The 18,859-nt window shown below is 41.4% G+C and overlaps 1 protein-coding gene across 6 annotated transcripts in view; it reads left to right on the top strand.

The window, feature by feature from the left end:
- The window catches only part of NUP214 (nucleoporin 214), a 109,614-nt gene that overhangs the window by 18,841 nt on the left and 71,914 nt on the right, over positions 1–18,859 (top strand). For 2 of the 6 annotated variants that reach the window (XM_030919316.1, XM_030919317.1), the window contains exons 12-18: positions 145–619; positions 2,009–2,184; positions 3,320–3,417; positions 6,825–6,911; positions 7,113–7,262; positions 8,249–8,407; positions 15,796–15,899. In XM_030919316.1, coding sequence (XP_030775176.1) covers positions 145–619; positions 2,009–2,184; positions 3,320–3,417; positions 6,825–6,911; positions 7,113–7,262; positions 8,249–8,407; positions 15,796–15,899 — 1,249 coding nt within the window. The remainder of the gene's footprint in view (positions 1–144; positions 620–2,008; positions 2,185–3,319; positions 3,418–6,824; positions 6,912–7,112; positions 7,263–8,248; positions 8,408–15,795; positions 15,900–18,859) is intronic. The other 4 variants (XM_030919319.1, XM_010360958.2, XM_030919318.1 and 1 more) reach the window with 4 other exon arrangements.

Raw genomic sequence — 18,859 nt, 5'->3', positions numbered from 1 at the left:
CTGTGTTCCCATCTGTTCTTTTTGCTTCTTAAACTGGTAACATTCCTGACTTCATTCTACCACAAATTCTTTTCCACTTTCTTTCTATTATGTCAACCTCACTGTTACGGTATTAACATTTTCCTTCCTTTTTTGTCACTGCAGGAAGTACTCCCACTACCCCGACCTCCTCTCAAGCCCCACAGAAACTGGATGCTTCTGCAGCTGCAGCCCCTGCCTCTCTGCCACCTTCGTCACCTGCTGCTCCCATTGCCACTTTTTCTTTGCTTCCTGCTGGTGGAGCCCCCACTGTGTTCTCCTTTGGTTCTTCATCCTTGAAGTCATCTGCTACTGTCACTGGGGAGCTGTCTTCATATTCCAGTGGCTCTGACAGCTCCAAAGCAGCCCCGAGCCCTGGCCCATCAACCTTCTCTTTTGTTCCCCCTTCTAAAGCCTCCCTAGCCCTCACCCCTGCAGCGTCTCCCACAGGTCCATCAGCTGCTTCATTCTCCTTTGGATCATCTGGTTTTAAGCCTACCCTGGAAAGTACACCAGTGCCAAGTGTGTCTGCTCCAAATATAGCAGTGAAGCCCTCCTTCCCACCCTCAACCTCTGGTGTCAAAGTCAACCTGAGTGAAAAGTAAGTCACTTCTAAAGTTTGATTCTTCTGTGGGTTGAGTAGAAATATTAGATGTTATTTGCTAGAAGTAGAGTCGCTGTGAGAGGAGTTACTGAGTAGAATTTTTTACCCAGAGTAATACTTGCAAATGACAGAAATTCAGCCAACATAAAAAGCTGACATTTCATCAGTGGATAGAGTCCAGAAGTGTCTCTTAGCTAGCATTTTATTTTATTTTATTTTATTTTTTTGACTACTAGGGATTTATATTCAGATAATTTGTTTTGCTTTTTTACATTACAAATGTTGGAAATATTATTTTAAAAAAAGAAGCAATCCAGAATATGCATCCTGGAAGGGAAATGAATCCCTTGTTGTCTTTTTTCCCCCCGTGTCTACCCTTAACTCACTCTGAACTGCTGTCTACACAGCCACAAAGTCATCTTGTGACACTGTAAATCGTTAGGTGATTCTTCTGCTTGACAGTCCCTGTGAAGTCCCGTGGCTGCTCACTGCTAATTCTTAGGTTGGTATCCAGTTTCCTCCAGATCTGGGTCCTGCAGCTCACTCATTTTTTATTTATTTACTTTTTTATCTGCTTGTTCTTTTCTCCCCACTAGAATGTAAGCTTTTTGAGGGAAGCAGTCCCTTATATCTTGTAACCCCTCCCAAGATAACCACCAAATATAAGTACTACCAGCTTTTTCCCTGCTTGCCTGTCCTATCTGTTGTTGCTGTAGTGGTGGTGCCGCCGCCACAGTTACTGTTAGTACTGAACTGGCACATATCCACTTCATGCTAAGGGTTACATAGTGTTCCATTTTGCTGGCTGCACCACAGTTTATCTGACCAGTCGTCTAATGCTGGATGTTTAGATTGTCTACAGACTTTTGCTCTTTAGGTGGAGCCGACTTTACATTTCTTTTAGGCCATAAGTGTCCCAAAGACAGTGACCTGCATTCCTCTTCCTTTCTCACTCCCCAGAGAAGGTGCTCACTCTCAAAAGGAGTTCTCAGTAATTTCCTTGGTAAGAGAAAGTACTAACTGTCCTGAGCATAATTGTGTCCCACCTCATGTTTAAAACTCAGCTGGAAACAATAGCATTTCATATCATGATCAACTTGGTATTTCATATTGTGATAAACTTAGTTTTGTCTTCAAGTTAAGTACTTGATATTTCCCCTGAATAATTAATTCCTAAATAAACAGACAATAAGAGAAATATTTCCTTGCAGCTTTCACCTTTTATAAGAAATAGCTAAACATTTATGTTTCCTGAAGGCAGAATGTATGTTATCTTTGTAAGTTAACATAAAAGATAATAAGTTATCTTTTTATGACATTGCTCATGCTAGTGTAAAAGAATCTTCTAGCAGGCTCTTCTGAGACCTTGGGGCTGCCATTTTTCAGGTTTACTGTCACGGCTACCTCTGTTCCTGTTAGTAGCTCCCAGAGCGCACCCTCGATGCCGCCATTCTCTTCTGCCTCCAAGCCAGCTGCTTCTGGACCACTCAGCCATCCCACGCCTCTCTCAGCATCACCTAATTCCGTGCCATTGAAGTCCTCAGTCTTGCCCTCACCATCAGGTATGATTTTAAGCAGACAACTTTAGACCTCAGCCCTGCCTTCTCAGATTAACAGTTTTAAGTGTTAAGAGTCCTACTAACATAGTTGGACAAGGTTATTTTTTCTTGCTTCCTGTATCATGCATTAATGATTAATGTGCTGTGATTTTCATACTCTAAATTGGGAGATTTGCTCTGGCTTAAATGCTGCCATGCTTCTCTCTGACACTTCTTATGGAGCTAAGTGTACTTAATGATTCAAAGAACATGTCTTGCTCTTGGGCATTTGTTTTCATGTGGAGTCTGCCCTCCATGAAGAGCAGTTACAGAACAGTTCTTTAAGAAACACAGGCAAAATAATTGTTTGGTGGGGTGCAGTGGCTCACGCCTGTAATACCAGCACTTTGGGAGGCCGAGGCAGGTGAATCACCAGAGGTTAAGAGTTCAAGACCAGCCTGGCCAACATGGCAAAACCCCATATCTACTAAAAATACAAAAATTAGCCAGGTGTGGTGGCAGGTGCCTATAATCCCAGCTACTCGGGAGGCTGAGACAGGAGAATCACTTGAAACTAGGAGGCGGAGATTGCAGTGAGCTGAGATCGTGCCACTGCATTCCAGCTTGGGCTACAGAGCGAGACTCTGTCGCGAGAAAAAAAAAAAAAAAGAAGCACAGGAGAGTACCTGCAGTGACTGTATTTGTATTGAGACACTCTCACTCTGTCACCCAGGCACATCACTGCAGCCTCTACCTCCTGGGCTCAAGTGATCTTCCCACCTCAGCCTCCCGAGTAACTCAGGCGTGTACCACCACCATCGGCTAATATTTAAAATTTTTTATAGAGACAGGGTCTTGCCATCTTGCTCAGGCTGGTCTCAAACTCCTGGGCTCAAGCAGTCCTCCTGCCTCAGTCTCCCAAAAGGCTAGGATGACAGGTTTGAGCCACCATACCTGGCTCCTAAAATTTTAATTTTTTTTTTCATTGTCTTAGAACAAAGGCTAGCGCAGCTGGTGGTCATCACTCTTTAAAGTAAATCATGAAAGTGGGCCCAGGGGCAATGTGTAACTTGATTTCTTAGATTTGGAGAAAGGACATTTGTGATAGGAGAAATAAAGGTAATAAATGCTGTGTATTTTAACTGACTTCTTCTTCAAGCAGGACGACCTGCTCAGGGCAGTCCAAGCCCTATGCCCTCAATGGTACAGAAGTCGCCCAGGATAACCCCTCCAGCAGCAAAGCCAGGTTCTCCCCAGGTGTGTTTAAATTCAGCTTGTGATGTTTGTGTTTATTAATTTACTGCCCCAAGCATACATTTGAACAAAATAAATTTTCATGTTTTAGAATTCAGACCTTGGACATAGTAGTTGGGACTATGTGATAGTAAATACCAAAGTGTGAGGTTTGAATACTTGTATAGTCATAAAAGCCATTTAGCTATTTTAATTTTTTATTCGTGTACAATACACATAGAAAAAAGTACACATGATACTTGTACAGCTCAGTGAATTGTCACCAACTGAACATACCTTGGTAACGAGCATCCAGATCAAGAAACAGAATTTTACAGGAACCTGGCTAGGCACGGTGGCTCACGATTGTAATCCCAGCACTTTGGGAGGCCAAGGCGGGCAGATCACCTAAGGCCAGGAGTTCGAGACCAGCCTGGTCAACATGGTGAAACCCCGTTTCTACTAAAAATGCAAAAATTAGCTGGGCGTGGTGGGGCGCACTTGTAGTCCCAGCTCCTGGGGAGGCTGAGGCATGAGAATCACTTGAACCCGGGAGGCGGAGGCCAGAACCCCAGAGTTCTTTTTCACCTGTCCCCTTCTAATCACTACTCTTGCCAGAGTAGCTGGTTTCCTGATTTCCAATAGCATAGATGAGGTTAGCCTGCCTGTACCTCCTATCACGTGGAATTGTACATTATGTATTCTTATATCTGGCTGCTTTGTTCAACATTATGTTTGTGAGATTTATCCATGTCATTGTTGTATGGAATTTATTGTGTGATTATATTACAAGTATTTGTTCCACTCTGATGGGCACTTGAGTAGTTTCCAGGTTTAAGCCATTGTATGTAGTACTGCTCTGACTGTTCCAGTGATGTCTTCAGTGAACACATGTACAGGTTTCTCTTGGGTGTATCCCTATGAGTGAGATTGCTGTATCATAGACTCTGCATGTATTCCTCATTAGTAGATTCCCACCTAGAGTGTATGAGATTTCTGGCTGCTCCACATACTTGCCACTCTTGGTATTTTTCATCTTTTGTTGTATTGTTTTGTGGTTTTAACTTGTATTTCTCTAATGATTAGCAAAATTGAGCTTTTTGAAATATGATTATTGGCCATTTGAATATTTTCTTTTATGTTGTATCTGTTCATGTCTTTATTCTATTTTTCTGTTGGATTGCCTGGCTTTTTCCTTCTGATTTTTAAGAATTAGTTCCTTGAATACACACGCATACATGCACATACAATGCAAATATGTTCTCACTGTGAATTGTCTATTCATTGTCTTTTTGGTCTCTTCGATGAATACATGTTCTTCATTTTAATACAGTTGAGTATATCATTTTATTTTATTTTTTTTTTTATTTTTGAGATGGAGTCTGGCTGTGTTGCCCAGGCTGGAGTGCAGTGGCGCCATCTCGGCTCACTGCAAGCTCTGCCTCCCAGGTTCATGCCATTCTCCTGCCTCAGCCTCCCGAGCAGCTGGGACTACAGGCGCCCGCTACCACGCCCGGCTAATATTTTTTGTATTTTTAGTAGAGACGGGGCTTCACGGTGTTAGCCAGGATGATCTCCATCTCCTGACCTCGTGATCCACCTGCCTCGGCCTCCCAAAGTGCTGGGATTACAGGCGTGAGCCTCCGTGCCCGGCGAGTATATCAGTTTTTTCTTCTTTTATGATTAATGTTTTTCATGTTTTATTTTAGAAATCATTTTCTATTTCAAGGTCAAAAAGATGTTTTTCTAAAAGCTTTATTATTTTATCTTTCATATTTAGATTTGTAGTCTGTCATCTCAGTTTATTTTTATGGTGTAATGTAAAGAGAATTGTATGTCTGTTTCCCACGTGATTACTTGAGTGCCCTGAGAACAAGAGTTATGTCTTTTCCTTTCTGTGTCCCCCTAACCAACCCTTCTCCTACCCTAACACACACCTGTACTGGGTACATAGTAAGTGCCCAGGTCACAGTTCACGCTTGTGGCATGATGCATGACACACAGTGTTTGTCAGATAAATGTTTGCTGTTAATGAATGCTGATGCAGTCTAAGACCTCTTTAGTGTTAATCGTTGTAAGTATCAAATAATCTAAAGGGCATTTCAAATTATAGCATCTTTAAAGCAGAACTCTTGATTTCTGTCTCCTCTAGAGGCTAGTCCTTTTCCAATGAATAAGTAGCACTAACAAACCAGATGTTTGCACAAGCCCCAAGCCCCAAAGCATCCTAGATCCCTCTCTTTAACGGTACCTGTCCCCAGTCCAGGCTGGCAGGAGGTCTTGTCAGCTCCACCCTCTGCTGTGTCACATGTCATAAGGCCACAGCTCTGTCCCCCTGCTAGCATCCTGTGTCAAGCTGTTGCCACTTCTCACCTTGTTAACCTCTCGACTACTATCTCTGCTATCCCCACTCTAGATAGCAGCAAGAGAGATCTTTTAAATCATAAAGGAGATTTAAACTCTCCTAAAACACCAGTAGTAGCTTTCCAGCACCTTTAGAATAGAACCCAGACTCCCTGTAGTGACCTTACATGACCTATCCTGGCCTGCCTTCCTGACCCCACCCCTGCCCTCTCCAGCGTCTGCCCTGACTTCACAGAGCCCATGTTTACTTTTTTTCTTTGCCAAGGTTTCTCCTGCCTTGAGACCTCTGCACTTCCCTTTCTTGCTGCCTGGCAGGTGCTTCCTGCAGATCCCATAGCTTGCTTTCTGCTTGCAGCCTCAGTTCAGATGGCAGCCCGCAGTGAGGGCTTTCTTGGCCATCTCATCTGAAGTAGTGCCCTCTTTTATTCTCTTTATGTTTTCCTGTTTGTTCTCCAACTGAAATTATCAGATGTGTTTATATTTTATTATTTAGCGTGTCCCAGTAGGAGGTAAGTTCCATGAGAATTGGGCCCTCATCTACTTGTTCACCTCTATCTGTGCTGTCTAGGACCTGCCTTACACAAAGTAGAGATCCTATAAATAAGGGTTCGTTAGAATGAGTGAAGAAACAATGCTGTGTTACAGGAGCACCACTCCCTATAATAGGCACTGATATAATTGCGTATAGAAGCTATGGCTTGGGCCGGGCGTGGGGGCTCACGCCTGTAATCCCAGCACTTTGGGAGGCCGAGGCTGGTGGATCACGAGGTCAGGAGATTGAGACCATCCTGGCCAACGCGGTGAAACCCCATCTCTACTAAAAAAAAAAAAAATACAAAAAGCCGGGCATGGTGGCGGGTGCCTGTAGTCCCAGCTACTTGGGAGGCTGAGGCAGGAGAATGGTGTGAACCCAGGAGGCGGAGCTTGCAGTGAGCCGAGATTGCGCCACTGCACTCCAGCCTGGGCGACAGAGCCAGACTCTGCCAAAAAAAAAAAAAAAAAAAAAAAAAAAAAGCAGCTATGGCTTATATAGGATCAATTTTTAAACCTTTTGCCTTCCATTTCAGGCAAAGTCACTTCAGCCTGCTGTTGCAGAAAAGCAGGGACATCAGTGGAAAGATTCAGATCCTGTGATGGCTGGAATTGGGGAGGAGGTAAATTTGCTTCCTGAGGATGTTTTTCTGGAAGTAGCTGACAGACTTGAATGGGTCAGAGTGCCAACCCCTATATGACTAGTTCATTCTAGCACTGAAGCATGACCCATCCCAGCAGTCTGAGCAGTTAGTAAGCACAGTAGCAGTGACATTACTGTTTGTCCTTCAGACTGAGTAGTTCCTCACTTGTGGCTTCTGCAGATTGCACACTTTCAGAAGGAGTTGGAAGAGTTAAAAGCCCGAACTTCCAAAGCCTGTTTCCAAGTGGGCACTTCTGAGGAAATGAAGATGCTGCGAACAGAATCAGATGACTTGCATACCTTTCTTTTGGAGATTAAAGAGACCACAGAGGTGTGTGTTTATGGATACTTTTCCTGAGTTGAACTGCATTTAACAATTTTTTTTTCTCCTAATACTCCATGGGTGTATTTACTTTATTTCTTCAAGGACCACCAATGTTGTTGTTTTTTTTAACATGACTAAGTAGCTTGCCTAGAATCCCTGAGTTCAGATCCTACCTTCAGCACTTAATAAATTATGTGACTTTGGGCAAGTTAACCTAGTTACTCTATTTTTTTGGTTTTCTCATCCATAAGGTGGAGTGAGTTTCTACCCCTTTGACACATGCTATGCACTCCATAAAGTTTATTATAGTTGTTAATTTAATTTAGGTATATTTGAAATTTTACTGTCTTAAAGTGTTAGATTTTTTAAAAAGGATATTTTAGGACATATGCAGTATGAAAATATTAAATGTTTGGTGTTAATAGTGTTAATTATTATTACTGTTATTACTACTTATTACTGTGTGCCAGGAACTAGTGCCAAACACATCACTTGTATTATCTCACTGAATCCTCCACAACTTTGCTGTGTCATACATACTGTTACTGTCTCTATTTTGCAAGTCAGGAAACTGAGGCTTAGGTAAATTTGTCAAAAGTCACCCACTTATCAAGTCGTGGTGCCAGGATTCTGCTTTAGACTGTCTGATTCCAGAGTTCGGGTCTTAAATAGCATGTTTGGAAAGAGGAAAGTTCTTTAGAGTGTTAGCAGTAATTATCTTCACATAGTAGTATTAGAGCTGCTGCCCATGCTTTTTGTATTTTCTGCATTTTCAATCGTTAGAATGTATTTTTTTAATGGAGATGAAAAATAAATGTCAAAAAAGAACATTAGTGTCTTTCTAAACAGTTACATTCTTTTTTTTACATGAGTTAAGTATATTCATATGTTCATTGTGTTCAGTGTTTGAGAAACACCACCTTCCTTGATCCAAACAAAAAGGTTTGGGCTTAACAACTTTTTGTATCAACACATTATTGTACTTTTTCTAGTCGCTTCATGGAGATATAAGTAGCCTGAAAACAACTTTACTTGAGGGCTTTGCTGGTGTTGAGGAAGCCAGAGAACAAAATGAAAGAAATCGTGACTCTGGTTATCTGCATTTGCTTTATAGAAGACCACTGGATCCCAAGAGTGAAGCTCAGCTTCAGGTAGGAGATCTGTGTAAATCCATTTAAAAGATTTAAAAACTCATGTAACAATTGCTACCTCTTTTTGCATATAGATTTGGATGATGGCTCTTTTTGAAGTTGTTGATTTTCTGCTTATAATTTATCATACTTCCCATAAACTTCCTTAACTGTGGCAAAAAAGAGAAAAAAAAAAAAGTGCACTTCATGTAATTATATAATTTTTTCATTTAAAAAATAGATTTTTAAATTTTTTTTTTTCTTGAGGCAGGGTCTACTCACTCTGTTGCCCAGGCTAGTGTGCAATGGTGTGATCACAGCTCCCTACAGCCTTGACCTCCTGGGCTTACGTGATCCTCCTGCCTCAGCCTCCTGAGTACCAGGACCACAGGCATGTGCCACCGCACTTGGCTAATTTTTAATATTTTATTTGGAGAGACAAGGTGTTACTATGCTGCCCAGCCCAGGCTGATCTGGGAACTCCTGGGTTCAAGCAGTCCTCCTGCCTTGGCCTCCCAAAGTGCTGGAATTATAGGTGTGATTGGCCAAAATTCTTTATTAAACCTTAAGCTTAATATAGAGTACTCTGTTGAAACATATATTTATACGTTGAATTATAGATAGTAGTTATTAAAGTGGCAACTATTTCTTGAGTGCCATTTAATCTGCTAGGTGTTTCTTACGCATTATTTCTAACCTTCAAAGCCAGCTGCTCTGCAAGGTAAGAGTTACTGGTTCCTGTAGCCCCCTTATACAGCTAACTGGAAATTAAATTTCATAGGCTAAGTAGGTTGTCCAAGGTCATGTTGGCTAGGAAAAGGGGAACCAGAATTGAAACCTCCATTTGCCTGAGCTCTTTTCTGTATGCCACACTTTAGCTTTTCTCTTGAATTCTTTTTTTTTTTTTTGAGATGGAGTCTCGCACTGTTGCCCAGGCTGAAGTGCAGTGGCACCATCACAGCTCACTGCAGCCTCAGCCTCCTGGGCTCAAGTGATCCTCCCACCTCAGCCTCCCACATAGTTGGGACTACAGATGTGTGCCACCACACCCAGCTGATTTTTAAATTTTTTGTAGAAATCGGGTATCACTAGCTTATCCAGGCTGGTCTCAAACTCCTAAGCTCAAGTCATCCTCCTGCCTTTGTAATCCCAAAGTTCTGGGGTTACAGGTGTGAGCCACCATTCTTAATTATTCTTAATCTCTGCTTTCGGTAATTGGATTTTGCTTTCCATCTTTTAGTTTACACCGAATCATTGTGTCAGTGGCCTTAGTGTGGGGTTTCTCTTCTGGTATCTCACATTTGTCTGGAATTCCAGCGGGAAGGGTTCACTGGCATTTCTGGTCTTCCTCATGACATCTGTGGGGTTTGCGGGTGTGATGAATCGTTCTTGCCTCAGATAATTTGAGGCCACAAGCTTTATTGTTCCTCAGTGTTTCTGTCCCACACCTGGTCAACTTACTGAAAATTAAAAAAAAAGAAAGCTTCCTTCTTCAACGAAGATTGCAGAGCCCTTACTGTGGTCTGCAGCCCTCTGGTATTCCTGATGCATCCTCCTTCTACCTATTACCTCTCAGCGAGAGAGTGCTGCCTGTCTACTGCTCATCAAATTACAGGCATCCACTCTGCGTCCTAGCTACATGTTCTTCCTACGTGCCTTTCCACCTATTTCTCTATTAACAAACTAAGAGGAAAGCATACAGCTTTAGGGGGACGCTTATTCAGAAGGGAATAATTTTCTTTTTTCATGGTGCTAAGTAGGTAATACTAGTTAGCATGTATTGAGTGTTTACTGTGGGCAATGCACAGATGATGAAACCAAGATAACTGAAACTGCCCAGGTTTTACCACTAATAAACCTTGAAACCTTGAACCTGGGCAGTCTGACTCAAGAGCCTCTGCTTGTACTCAAGAGTCTGGTTTACAGTTCATGCAGGTTTACAATTCTTGCAGTCGGGTAAGTGACAGAAAGATGAACATGTAAATGTAGTGTGGGATATGTTGCTATGGGACCACAGGTGAGGGAGCAGCTGAGCCAGAGAAAAGAAGTATTTGTGTTAGGCTTTAAAAGAATAATTGTTTTTGCTTGGTGGACACAATTGGGAAGGCATTCCAAAGAAACAGCAGCAGCTAACACAGAGGTGTGGTTATATCTGAAGAGATCAAAGGAAAGAGCCTTCTGTAGTCATCAAGTATTGAGTTGAAAGTTACATTTGCTACTAAGGTTATTTCTACTTCTCTTGAATCAGCTTGGCTCTTTTTAAATTACATTTTCTCTTTTTCAGATGGGACATAGACCCTTATCCACAATTATGTTTTTTTTTTAATTTTTAAAAATTTCAATAATTTTTGGGGAACAAGTGGTGTTTGGTTACTTGGATAAGTTCTTTAGTGGTGATTTCTGAGATTTTGATCTCCCGTCACCCAAGCAGTGTACACTGTACCCAATGTGTAGTCTTTTAGCCCTTACTGCCCCCCCTTCCCCCCAAGTCTCCAGAGTCCATTATATCATTCTGTTTGTTTATTTATTTATTTAGAGACAGTCTCATTCTGTCACCTAGGCTGGAGTGCAGTGATGTGATCTTGGCTCACTGCATCCTCTTTCACTGTTTTGGTCAGGCTGGTCTTGAACTCCTGACTTCAAGTGATCTGCCCGTCTTGGTCTCCCGGAATGCTAGGATTATAGGTGTGAGCCACTGCACCCATTCCATTGTATCATTCTTATCCCTTTGCATCCTCATAGTTTAGCTCCTGCTTATGAATGAGAACAAATGGTGTTTGGTTTTCAATTCCTGAGTTACTTCACTTAGAATAATGGTCTCCAGCTCCTCCCAGGTTGCTGCAAATGCCATTATTTCATTCCTTTTTATGACTGAGTAGTCTATATATGTGTGTCACATTTTCTTTATCCACTCGTTGATTGATGGGCATTTGGATTGGTTCCATATTTTTGCAATTGCGAATTGTGCTGCTGTAAACATGCATGTGCAAGTGTCTTTTTCATGTAATGTCTTCTCTTGGTAGGTACACAGTAGTAGGACTGCTGGATCAAATGGTAGATACTTTTAGTTGTTTAAGGAATCTCCATACTGTTTTCTGTAGTGGTTGTACTAGTTTACATTCCCACCAGCAGTGTAAAAGTATTCCCTTTTTACCACATGCACGCCAACATCTGTTATTTTTTTATTTTTTAATGATGGCCATTCTTGCAGAAGTAAGATGGTATTGCATTGTGGTTTTGATTTGCTTTTCCCTGATAGTGATGTTGAGCGTTTTTTCGTATGTTTGTCAGCCATTTGTGTATCTTTTAAGAATTGTTCATGTCCATAGCCCACTTTTTGATGGAATTGTTTGTTTTGTTCTTGCTGATACATTTGAGTTCCTTATAGATTCTGGATATTAGTCCATTGTCAGATGCATAGTTTGTGAAAATTTTCTCCCTATCTGTGAGTTGTCTGTTTACTCTGCTGATTATTTCTTTTGCTGTGCAGAAGCTTAATTAAGTCCCATCTATTTACCTTTTTGTTGCATTCGCTTTTGGATTCTTGTTCATGAACTCCTTGCCTAAGTCAACCTCTATAAGAGTTTTTCTGATGTTATCTTCTAGAATTTTTATGGTTTCAAGTCTTAGATTTAAGTCTTTGATCCATCTTGAGTTGATTTTTGTATAAGGTGAGAGATGAGGATCCAGTTTCATTCTTTTACATGTGGCTTGCCAATTATCCCAGCACTATTTGTTGAATAGGGTGTCCTTCCCCCACTGTATGTTTTTTGTTTGCTTTGTTGAAGATCAGTTGGCTCTAAGAATTCGGCTTTATTTCTGGGTTCTCTATTCTTTTCTGTTGGTCTGTCTGCGTATTTTTGTACCAGTACCATGGTGTTTTGGTGACTATAGCCTTGTAGTATAGTTTGAAGTCAGACAGTGTGATAACTCCAGATTTGTTCTTTTTGCTTATTCTTGCTTTGACTGTGTGGGCTCTTTTTAGTTTTATATGAATTTTAGGATTTTTTTTTCTAGTTCTGTGAAGAATGATGATGGTATTTTGATGAGAATTGCCTTGAATTTGTAAATTGTTTTTGGTAGTATGGTCATTTTCACAATATTGATTCTACCCATCCATGAGCATAGGATGTATTTCTATTTGTTTGTGTTGTTTCCATTTGTTTGTGTCGTCTGTGATTTCTTTCAGCAGTGTTTTGTAGTGTTCCTTGTAGAGGTCTTTTGCCTCCTTGGTTAGGTATATTCCTAAGTTTGGGGTTTTGTGTTTGTTTTTGGTTTTTGGTTTTTATTTTTTGCAGCTGCTGTAAAAGGGGTTGTTGTTTATTTGAGTCTCAGCTTGGTTGCTCTTATTGTATAGCAGTGCTACTGATTTGTGTACATTGATTTTGTATCCTGAAAGTTTACTGAATTCATTTGTCAGATCTAGGACCTTTTTGGATGAGTCTTTAGGGTTTTTTAGTACACGATCATAACATTGTCAAACAGCAACAGTTTGACTTTCTCTTTACCAATTTGGATACCCTTTATTTTTTCTCTTGTCTGATTTCTCTGGCTACACAAATAATTTTGAAAATACATTTAAACATAATAAGATCTTTCTATAGATGTAAACTGCTTTTCCTAGTATATAGCACATTATCTCCATTTGTAGACATACTTAATTGATTGCCTCAGTTTTATTTATTTGTTTTTTTTAAGAGACAGAGTTTTACTGTGTAGCCCAGGAGTGCAGTGACTATTCACAGGCGTGATTATGGTATACAAAAGCCTTGAATTCCTGGACCCAGGATCCTCCTAATTCAACCTCCTGAGTAGCTGGGACTCTAGGTGTACCTCACCATGTCTAGCTCTGTTTTGTTTTTATTTTTGTTTTTTATTTTAGACAGGGTCTTTCTCTGTTGCTTGGGCCAGGGTGTGTGGTGTGGTGGCTTGATCCTAGCTCACTGCAGTCTCAAACTCGGGCTCAAGTGATCCTCCTGCTTCAACTTCCCAAGTAGCCAGGACTACAGGCACACACCACCATGCCTGGCTAATTTTTTATTTTATTTTATTTTATTATTATTTTTTTTTTTTTGAGTCGAAGTCTCTCTCTGTGGCCCAGGCCAGAGTGCAGTGGCACGGTGGCACGATCTTGGCTCACTGCAAGCTCTGCTTCCCGGGTTCACGCCATTCTCCTGCCTCAGCCTCCCGAGCAGCTGGGACTACAGGCACCCACCACCATGTCCGGCTAATTTTTTTGTGTTTTTAGTAGAGACGGGGTTTCACTGTATTGGCCAGAATGGTCTCAATCTCCTGACCTCGTGATCCGCCCACCTCGGCCTCCCAAAGTGCTGGGATTATAGGCGTAAGCCACCGCACCCGGACTTGCCTGGCTAATTTTTAAAATTTTTGTAGAGATGGGGCCTTGCTCTGTTGCCCAGGCAGGTCTTGAACTCCTGGGCCCTAGCACTTCGCCTGGTTTGGCCTTCCAAAGTGCTGAGATTACAAGTGTGAGCCACTATGTCTGGCCTTCTGTTTTTTTGAAACAGTCTCACTCTGTTGCCCAGGCTGGAGTGCAGTGGTGCGATCTCAGCTCACTGCAACCTCTGCCTCCTGGGTTCATGCAGTTCTCCTGCCTCAGCCTCCTGAGTAGCTGGGATTACAGGCGTGCACCACCACGCCCAGCTAATTTTTGTTTTTTCTGTTTTGTTTTGGAGACAAGGTCTCACTCTGTCGCCCAGGTTGGAGTGCAGTGGCGTGATCTCAGCTCACTGCAACCTCCACCTTCCAGGTTCAAGTGATTCTCCTGTCTCAGCCTCTGGAGTAGCTGGGATTACAGGTGTGCACCACCACACCCGGGTGTGGTGTATTTTTTGTATTTTTAGTAGAGATGGGGTTTCACCGTGTTGACCAGGCTAGTTTCGAACTCCTGGCCTCAAGTGCTCCACCTGCCTTGGCCTCCCAAAGTACTGGGATTACAGGCATGAGCCACTGCACCCAGCTCTAATTTTTGTATTTTTAGTAGAGACAGGGTTTCAACATGTTGGCCAGGCTGGTCTCAAGCTCCTGACCTCGAGTGATCCACCCATTCTGGCCTCCCAAAGTGCTGAGATTACACGCATAAGCCACCATGCCCGGCCTGTTTTTTTGTTGAGAGACAGAGTCTTGCTCTGTTACCCAGGCTGGAGTGCAGTGGCGCGATCTCAGCTCACTGCAGCCTCTGCCTCCTGTGTTCAAGTGGTTCTTGTGCCTCAGCCTCCTAAGTACTTGGGATTATAGGCGTGCATCACCATGCCCAGCTAATTTTTGTATTTTTAGTCAAAGCGGGGTTTCACCATGTTGGCCAGGCTGGTCTGGAACTCCTGACCTCAGGTGATCCGCCCACTTCAGCTTCCCAAAGTGCTGGGATTACAGGTGTGAGCCACAGCACCCAGCCACGTGGCCTGTTTTTAATTTTTGAGAATCAAGTTGCATAGCCATGAAGGTTAACAGTCGCCCAAAATTTAAATAAAATTATTGCAGGCCTATAATAAGTTAAATAGCTAAAATTTTAAATAATAGCAGGTTCAGTTTTTAGTGCCAATACTGTTCTTTGCTTTTGTGAACAAATGAGTATTTCTCAACCGGGAAGATGACTTACAGGTTCTATGCTGTGAATAGATAGGCTTAGAATTATTTTCAGCACTGTTTGTCTCCATTACAGTTAATTTTATGGGTGGGGGAGCAAAATCTAAATGGATGCTCTGTCTGAGTACCAGAATGGAATGGAAAACTCCCAGACCATGGAACTGAGAAATGAGAATTAAGAACATTTGTTCCCCGGGGGCCTAGGCAGACACACCCATTCTGTTTCCCTTTTCATTGTACCAGATCTCTGCCACCTCTGCCTCCTGGGTTCAAGCGATTCTCCTGCCTCAGCCTCCTGAGTAGCTGGGATTATAGGCACCTGCCACCCTGCCTGGCTAACTTTTGTCTTTTTAGTAGAGACGGGGTTTCACCATGTTGGCCAGGCTGGTCTCGAACTCCTGACATCAAGTGATCCTCCCGCCTCGGCCTCCCAAAGTGGAGAGCCACCACGCCCAGCCGATTTTGTTTTTAATTATAAAGTTTTTTTATGTAATTTTTTTTATTTTTACGCATTATTAGAGACAGATTCTCGCTTTGCTGCCCAGGCTGATCTTTAACTCCTGGCTTCAAGCAGTCCTCCTGCCTTGGCCTCCCAGAGTGTTGGGATTGTAGGCCTGAGCCACTGCACCTGGCCTCATTTTAATTATATAATTTTAATAATCGTATTAAAACCTATTCTGATTTCCTTGTTCATTATGGTTCTTAATATAGAAGTATTTTAGAATTCTTTTGACTGTTTTGATACATTTTCCCCCAAACTATCAGAAAAACAAGTCGTTTGCCTTTTAATTTTTTTCTTATAGGAAATTCGGCGCCTTCATCAGTATGTGAAATTTGCTGTCCAAGATGTGAATGATGTTCTAGACTTGGAGTGGGATCGGCATCTGGAACAAAAGAAAAAACAAAGGTGAGTGAGATCTCTCATCTGCAATGTGTTGGAATAGATATTGCTATTGCCGTTTTAAAAAGGTGATTTAGGAACCTATGAAAATCCCCAGCCAGGTACAGTGGCTCATGCCTGTAATCCCAGCACTTTGGGAGGCTGAGGCAGGTGGATCACCTGAGGTTAGGAGTTGGAGACCAGCCTGACCAACATGGAGAAACCCTGTCTCTACTAAAAATACAAAATTAACCATGCATGGTGGCACATGCCTGTAATCCCAGCTACTCGGGAGCCTGAGGCAGGAGAATTCCTTGAACCCAGGAGGCAGAGGTTGCAGTGAGCTGAGATTGTGTACCACTGCACTCCAGCCTGGGCAACAAGAGCAAAGCTGTGTCTCAAAAAAAAAAAAAAAAAGAAAGGAAAAAGAAAATCTCTACAAAATGTTCATTCTTTTTAACAGTCATTCTACTTGAAATGTTTTTCTACAGAAACGATACAATAATTTACATAAAACAGTTTATATTGCAATATAATTTATGATAGTGAAAAATTGTATTCAACCTAATTATCTAAAGGTACAGGAGTAGCTTAATAAATATGGTCACTTTTTTTCTTAACTACAGAATACCCTGCAACCATTGACTAGTGTGTTCTCCAATAAATTATTTAATATATTGAATATGTATTCTATGTTCTACAAAATGTATAGAATATATAACTTTTGCTATAATTATTAAATGTGATATAAAAATTTAATAAGTAAAAAGACAAAAGCATATTGGCTAATAACAATGTGGAGGTACAAAAGTATATAGATGTATCAAAATATTCATAGTTATATCTGCAAAACAGGATTAAGGAGAATTTTCCTTAATACTCTTCTGCATATTTCAAATTTTCTTTTTGAGAAAACATTTGTAATTAGTGTGGATAATTAAAAGGATGAGAGGAATGATAGCAAAGTAATGGGAAAACCTTTTAGCGTAGTTTTTTATCCTTAGATATTTGGTTTTAAACCACATATTTTCCACAAGGAATAGAATGAGAGCGTGAAGGGCCCATTAGAAATTTGAAAAACAAATCAGCCCTGAAATGTTAGATTTCTGAAACACCTACACTTGATTAATAGATTAGCTAGCCCTGTATGAAAACAAACCAAGAAATGGTCTATTTGATGTACTTTTCAGTGGGACAACCTGGGTGTGATATCAGGGACAGGACTATAATACACTTATAATTTAGTAAGCAGAATTCAATAAATTACATTGTGTTATGTGGAGAAAGGCTAAAAATCCCAACTGGAGAACCCTCAGCTTGCAGCATTTGTAGGTATAGGGAGATAGAAGTGAGAAGCTCTCCTACCCCACTGTCTACGTGAAGGATTCCTGTGGCCCATGGACTGGAGCACTTGTCTCCATGGGCAGTGGGGTCCCATCAGAGAGCCAGCGCACACGCCTGGTTCTGATTCATGTTCAGCCATATGGTTTGCTTTCCCACAAGGGAAACAATGGTGTAACCTGGCAGTGGGTACATTCTGCTCTGTTCAATGGTTTTATTTCTCTTTGGTAATTAACAAGTTAGCCTTGTAAGAAAGTGCATGATGCTTAAAGAGAAGCCAGGCTTTTTTTTCCCTTTATACCAATTCTGTGGATTTACTACTTATGCTTTTCTGAGTTCTCTTTCTGCAGAGTTCAAATTCTTAAATTTTCTATTTTGATAGCACTTCTCTGTTTTAGGGCCATCCCTGAATGTTACCTTGTATGTACCCTATTGAAATGCCTTTTTTATTTTATTTTATATTTTATTTTTTGAGACCAAGTCTTGCTCTGTCGCCCACACTGGAGTGCAGTGGCCTGATCTCAGCTCATTGCAACCCCTGCCTCCGGGGTTCAAGCAATTCTCCTGCCTCAGCCTCCTTGAGTAGCTGGGATTATAGGCGTGCACCACCACACCCGGCTAATTTTTGTATTTTTAATAGAGATGGGGTTTCACCATGTTGGTTAGGCCGGTCTCCAACTCCTGACCTCGTGATCTGCCCACCTTGTCCTCCGAAGGTGCTGTGATTACAGGCATGAACCACCGTGCCTGGCCTGAAATGCCTTTTAAAAATTGTGTGTTGAACTACCTTGTTACCAGAGGCAGTCGTTCAGTCAGCCCTGAACTCAAAGAGATCATGGGAAAAGAGGAAATAAATCCAGAGGTTTCTGTTTAGCAACCATTTTTCATTCCGTGATTTGTGTTAAGAGGCAAAATATACATAGAGTCACTTGTTGCTTAACGTGTTCTGAGAAGTTCATTGTTAGGCCATTTTGTCATTGTATGATCATCATAGAATGTACTTACACTGTGTGTACTTATTACCTAGATGACATAGCTTGTTACATACCTAGGCTCTTATGGTGTATAGCCTGTTGCTCCTAGACTACAGTACAATACAGCAAGCTTGTACCAACCCTTGGCCTGCAGGCTTCATGTGGCCCAGGACAGCTTTGAATGTAGCTCAACACAAATTCATAAACTTTCTTAAAACATTATGAGATTTTTATTTTATTTTTTTTTAAGCTTATCAGCTAGCATTAGTATATTTTATGTGTGGCCCAAGACAATTCTTCCTCCAGTGTGGCCCAGGGAAGCAAAAGATTAGACACCCCTGCTGTATAGCATGGTTTTGTACAATTGTACTATAGACAATTGTAACACAAATCACTAGGCAATAGGAATTCAGCTCTACTGTAATCTTACTGGATCATCGTTGTATATGCTGTCCATCATTGACCAAAACATCATTATGTGGCACGTGACTATATTGACATACCATAGCAAAGAAAATTTGGTTTGTAACTGATGTGGGATTATTCCTTTTGTTTTTATTTGTATGGTTTTTCCTATTCCCTCTGCAAATTAAAGCAGTCAGAAAAAAATTTCAGAGCAACTTAAAGAGTTCTACTGAAAAGCAGAAGCAAATAGACCTGTCCCCCTCTGCA

The sequence above is a fragment of the Rhinopithecus roxellana genome, chromosome 16 (assembly GCF_007565055.1).
Source record: "Rhinopithecus roxellana isolate Shanxi Qingling chromosome 16, ASM756505v1, whole genome shotgun sequence".
NCBI lineage: Eukaryota > Metazoa > Chordata > Mammalia > Primates > Cercopithecidae > Rhinopithecus > Rhinopithecus roxellana.
This window is presented reverse-complemented; position numbering and strand designations above follow the sequence as displayed.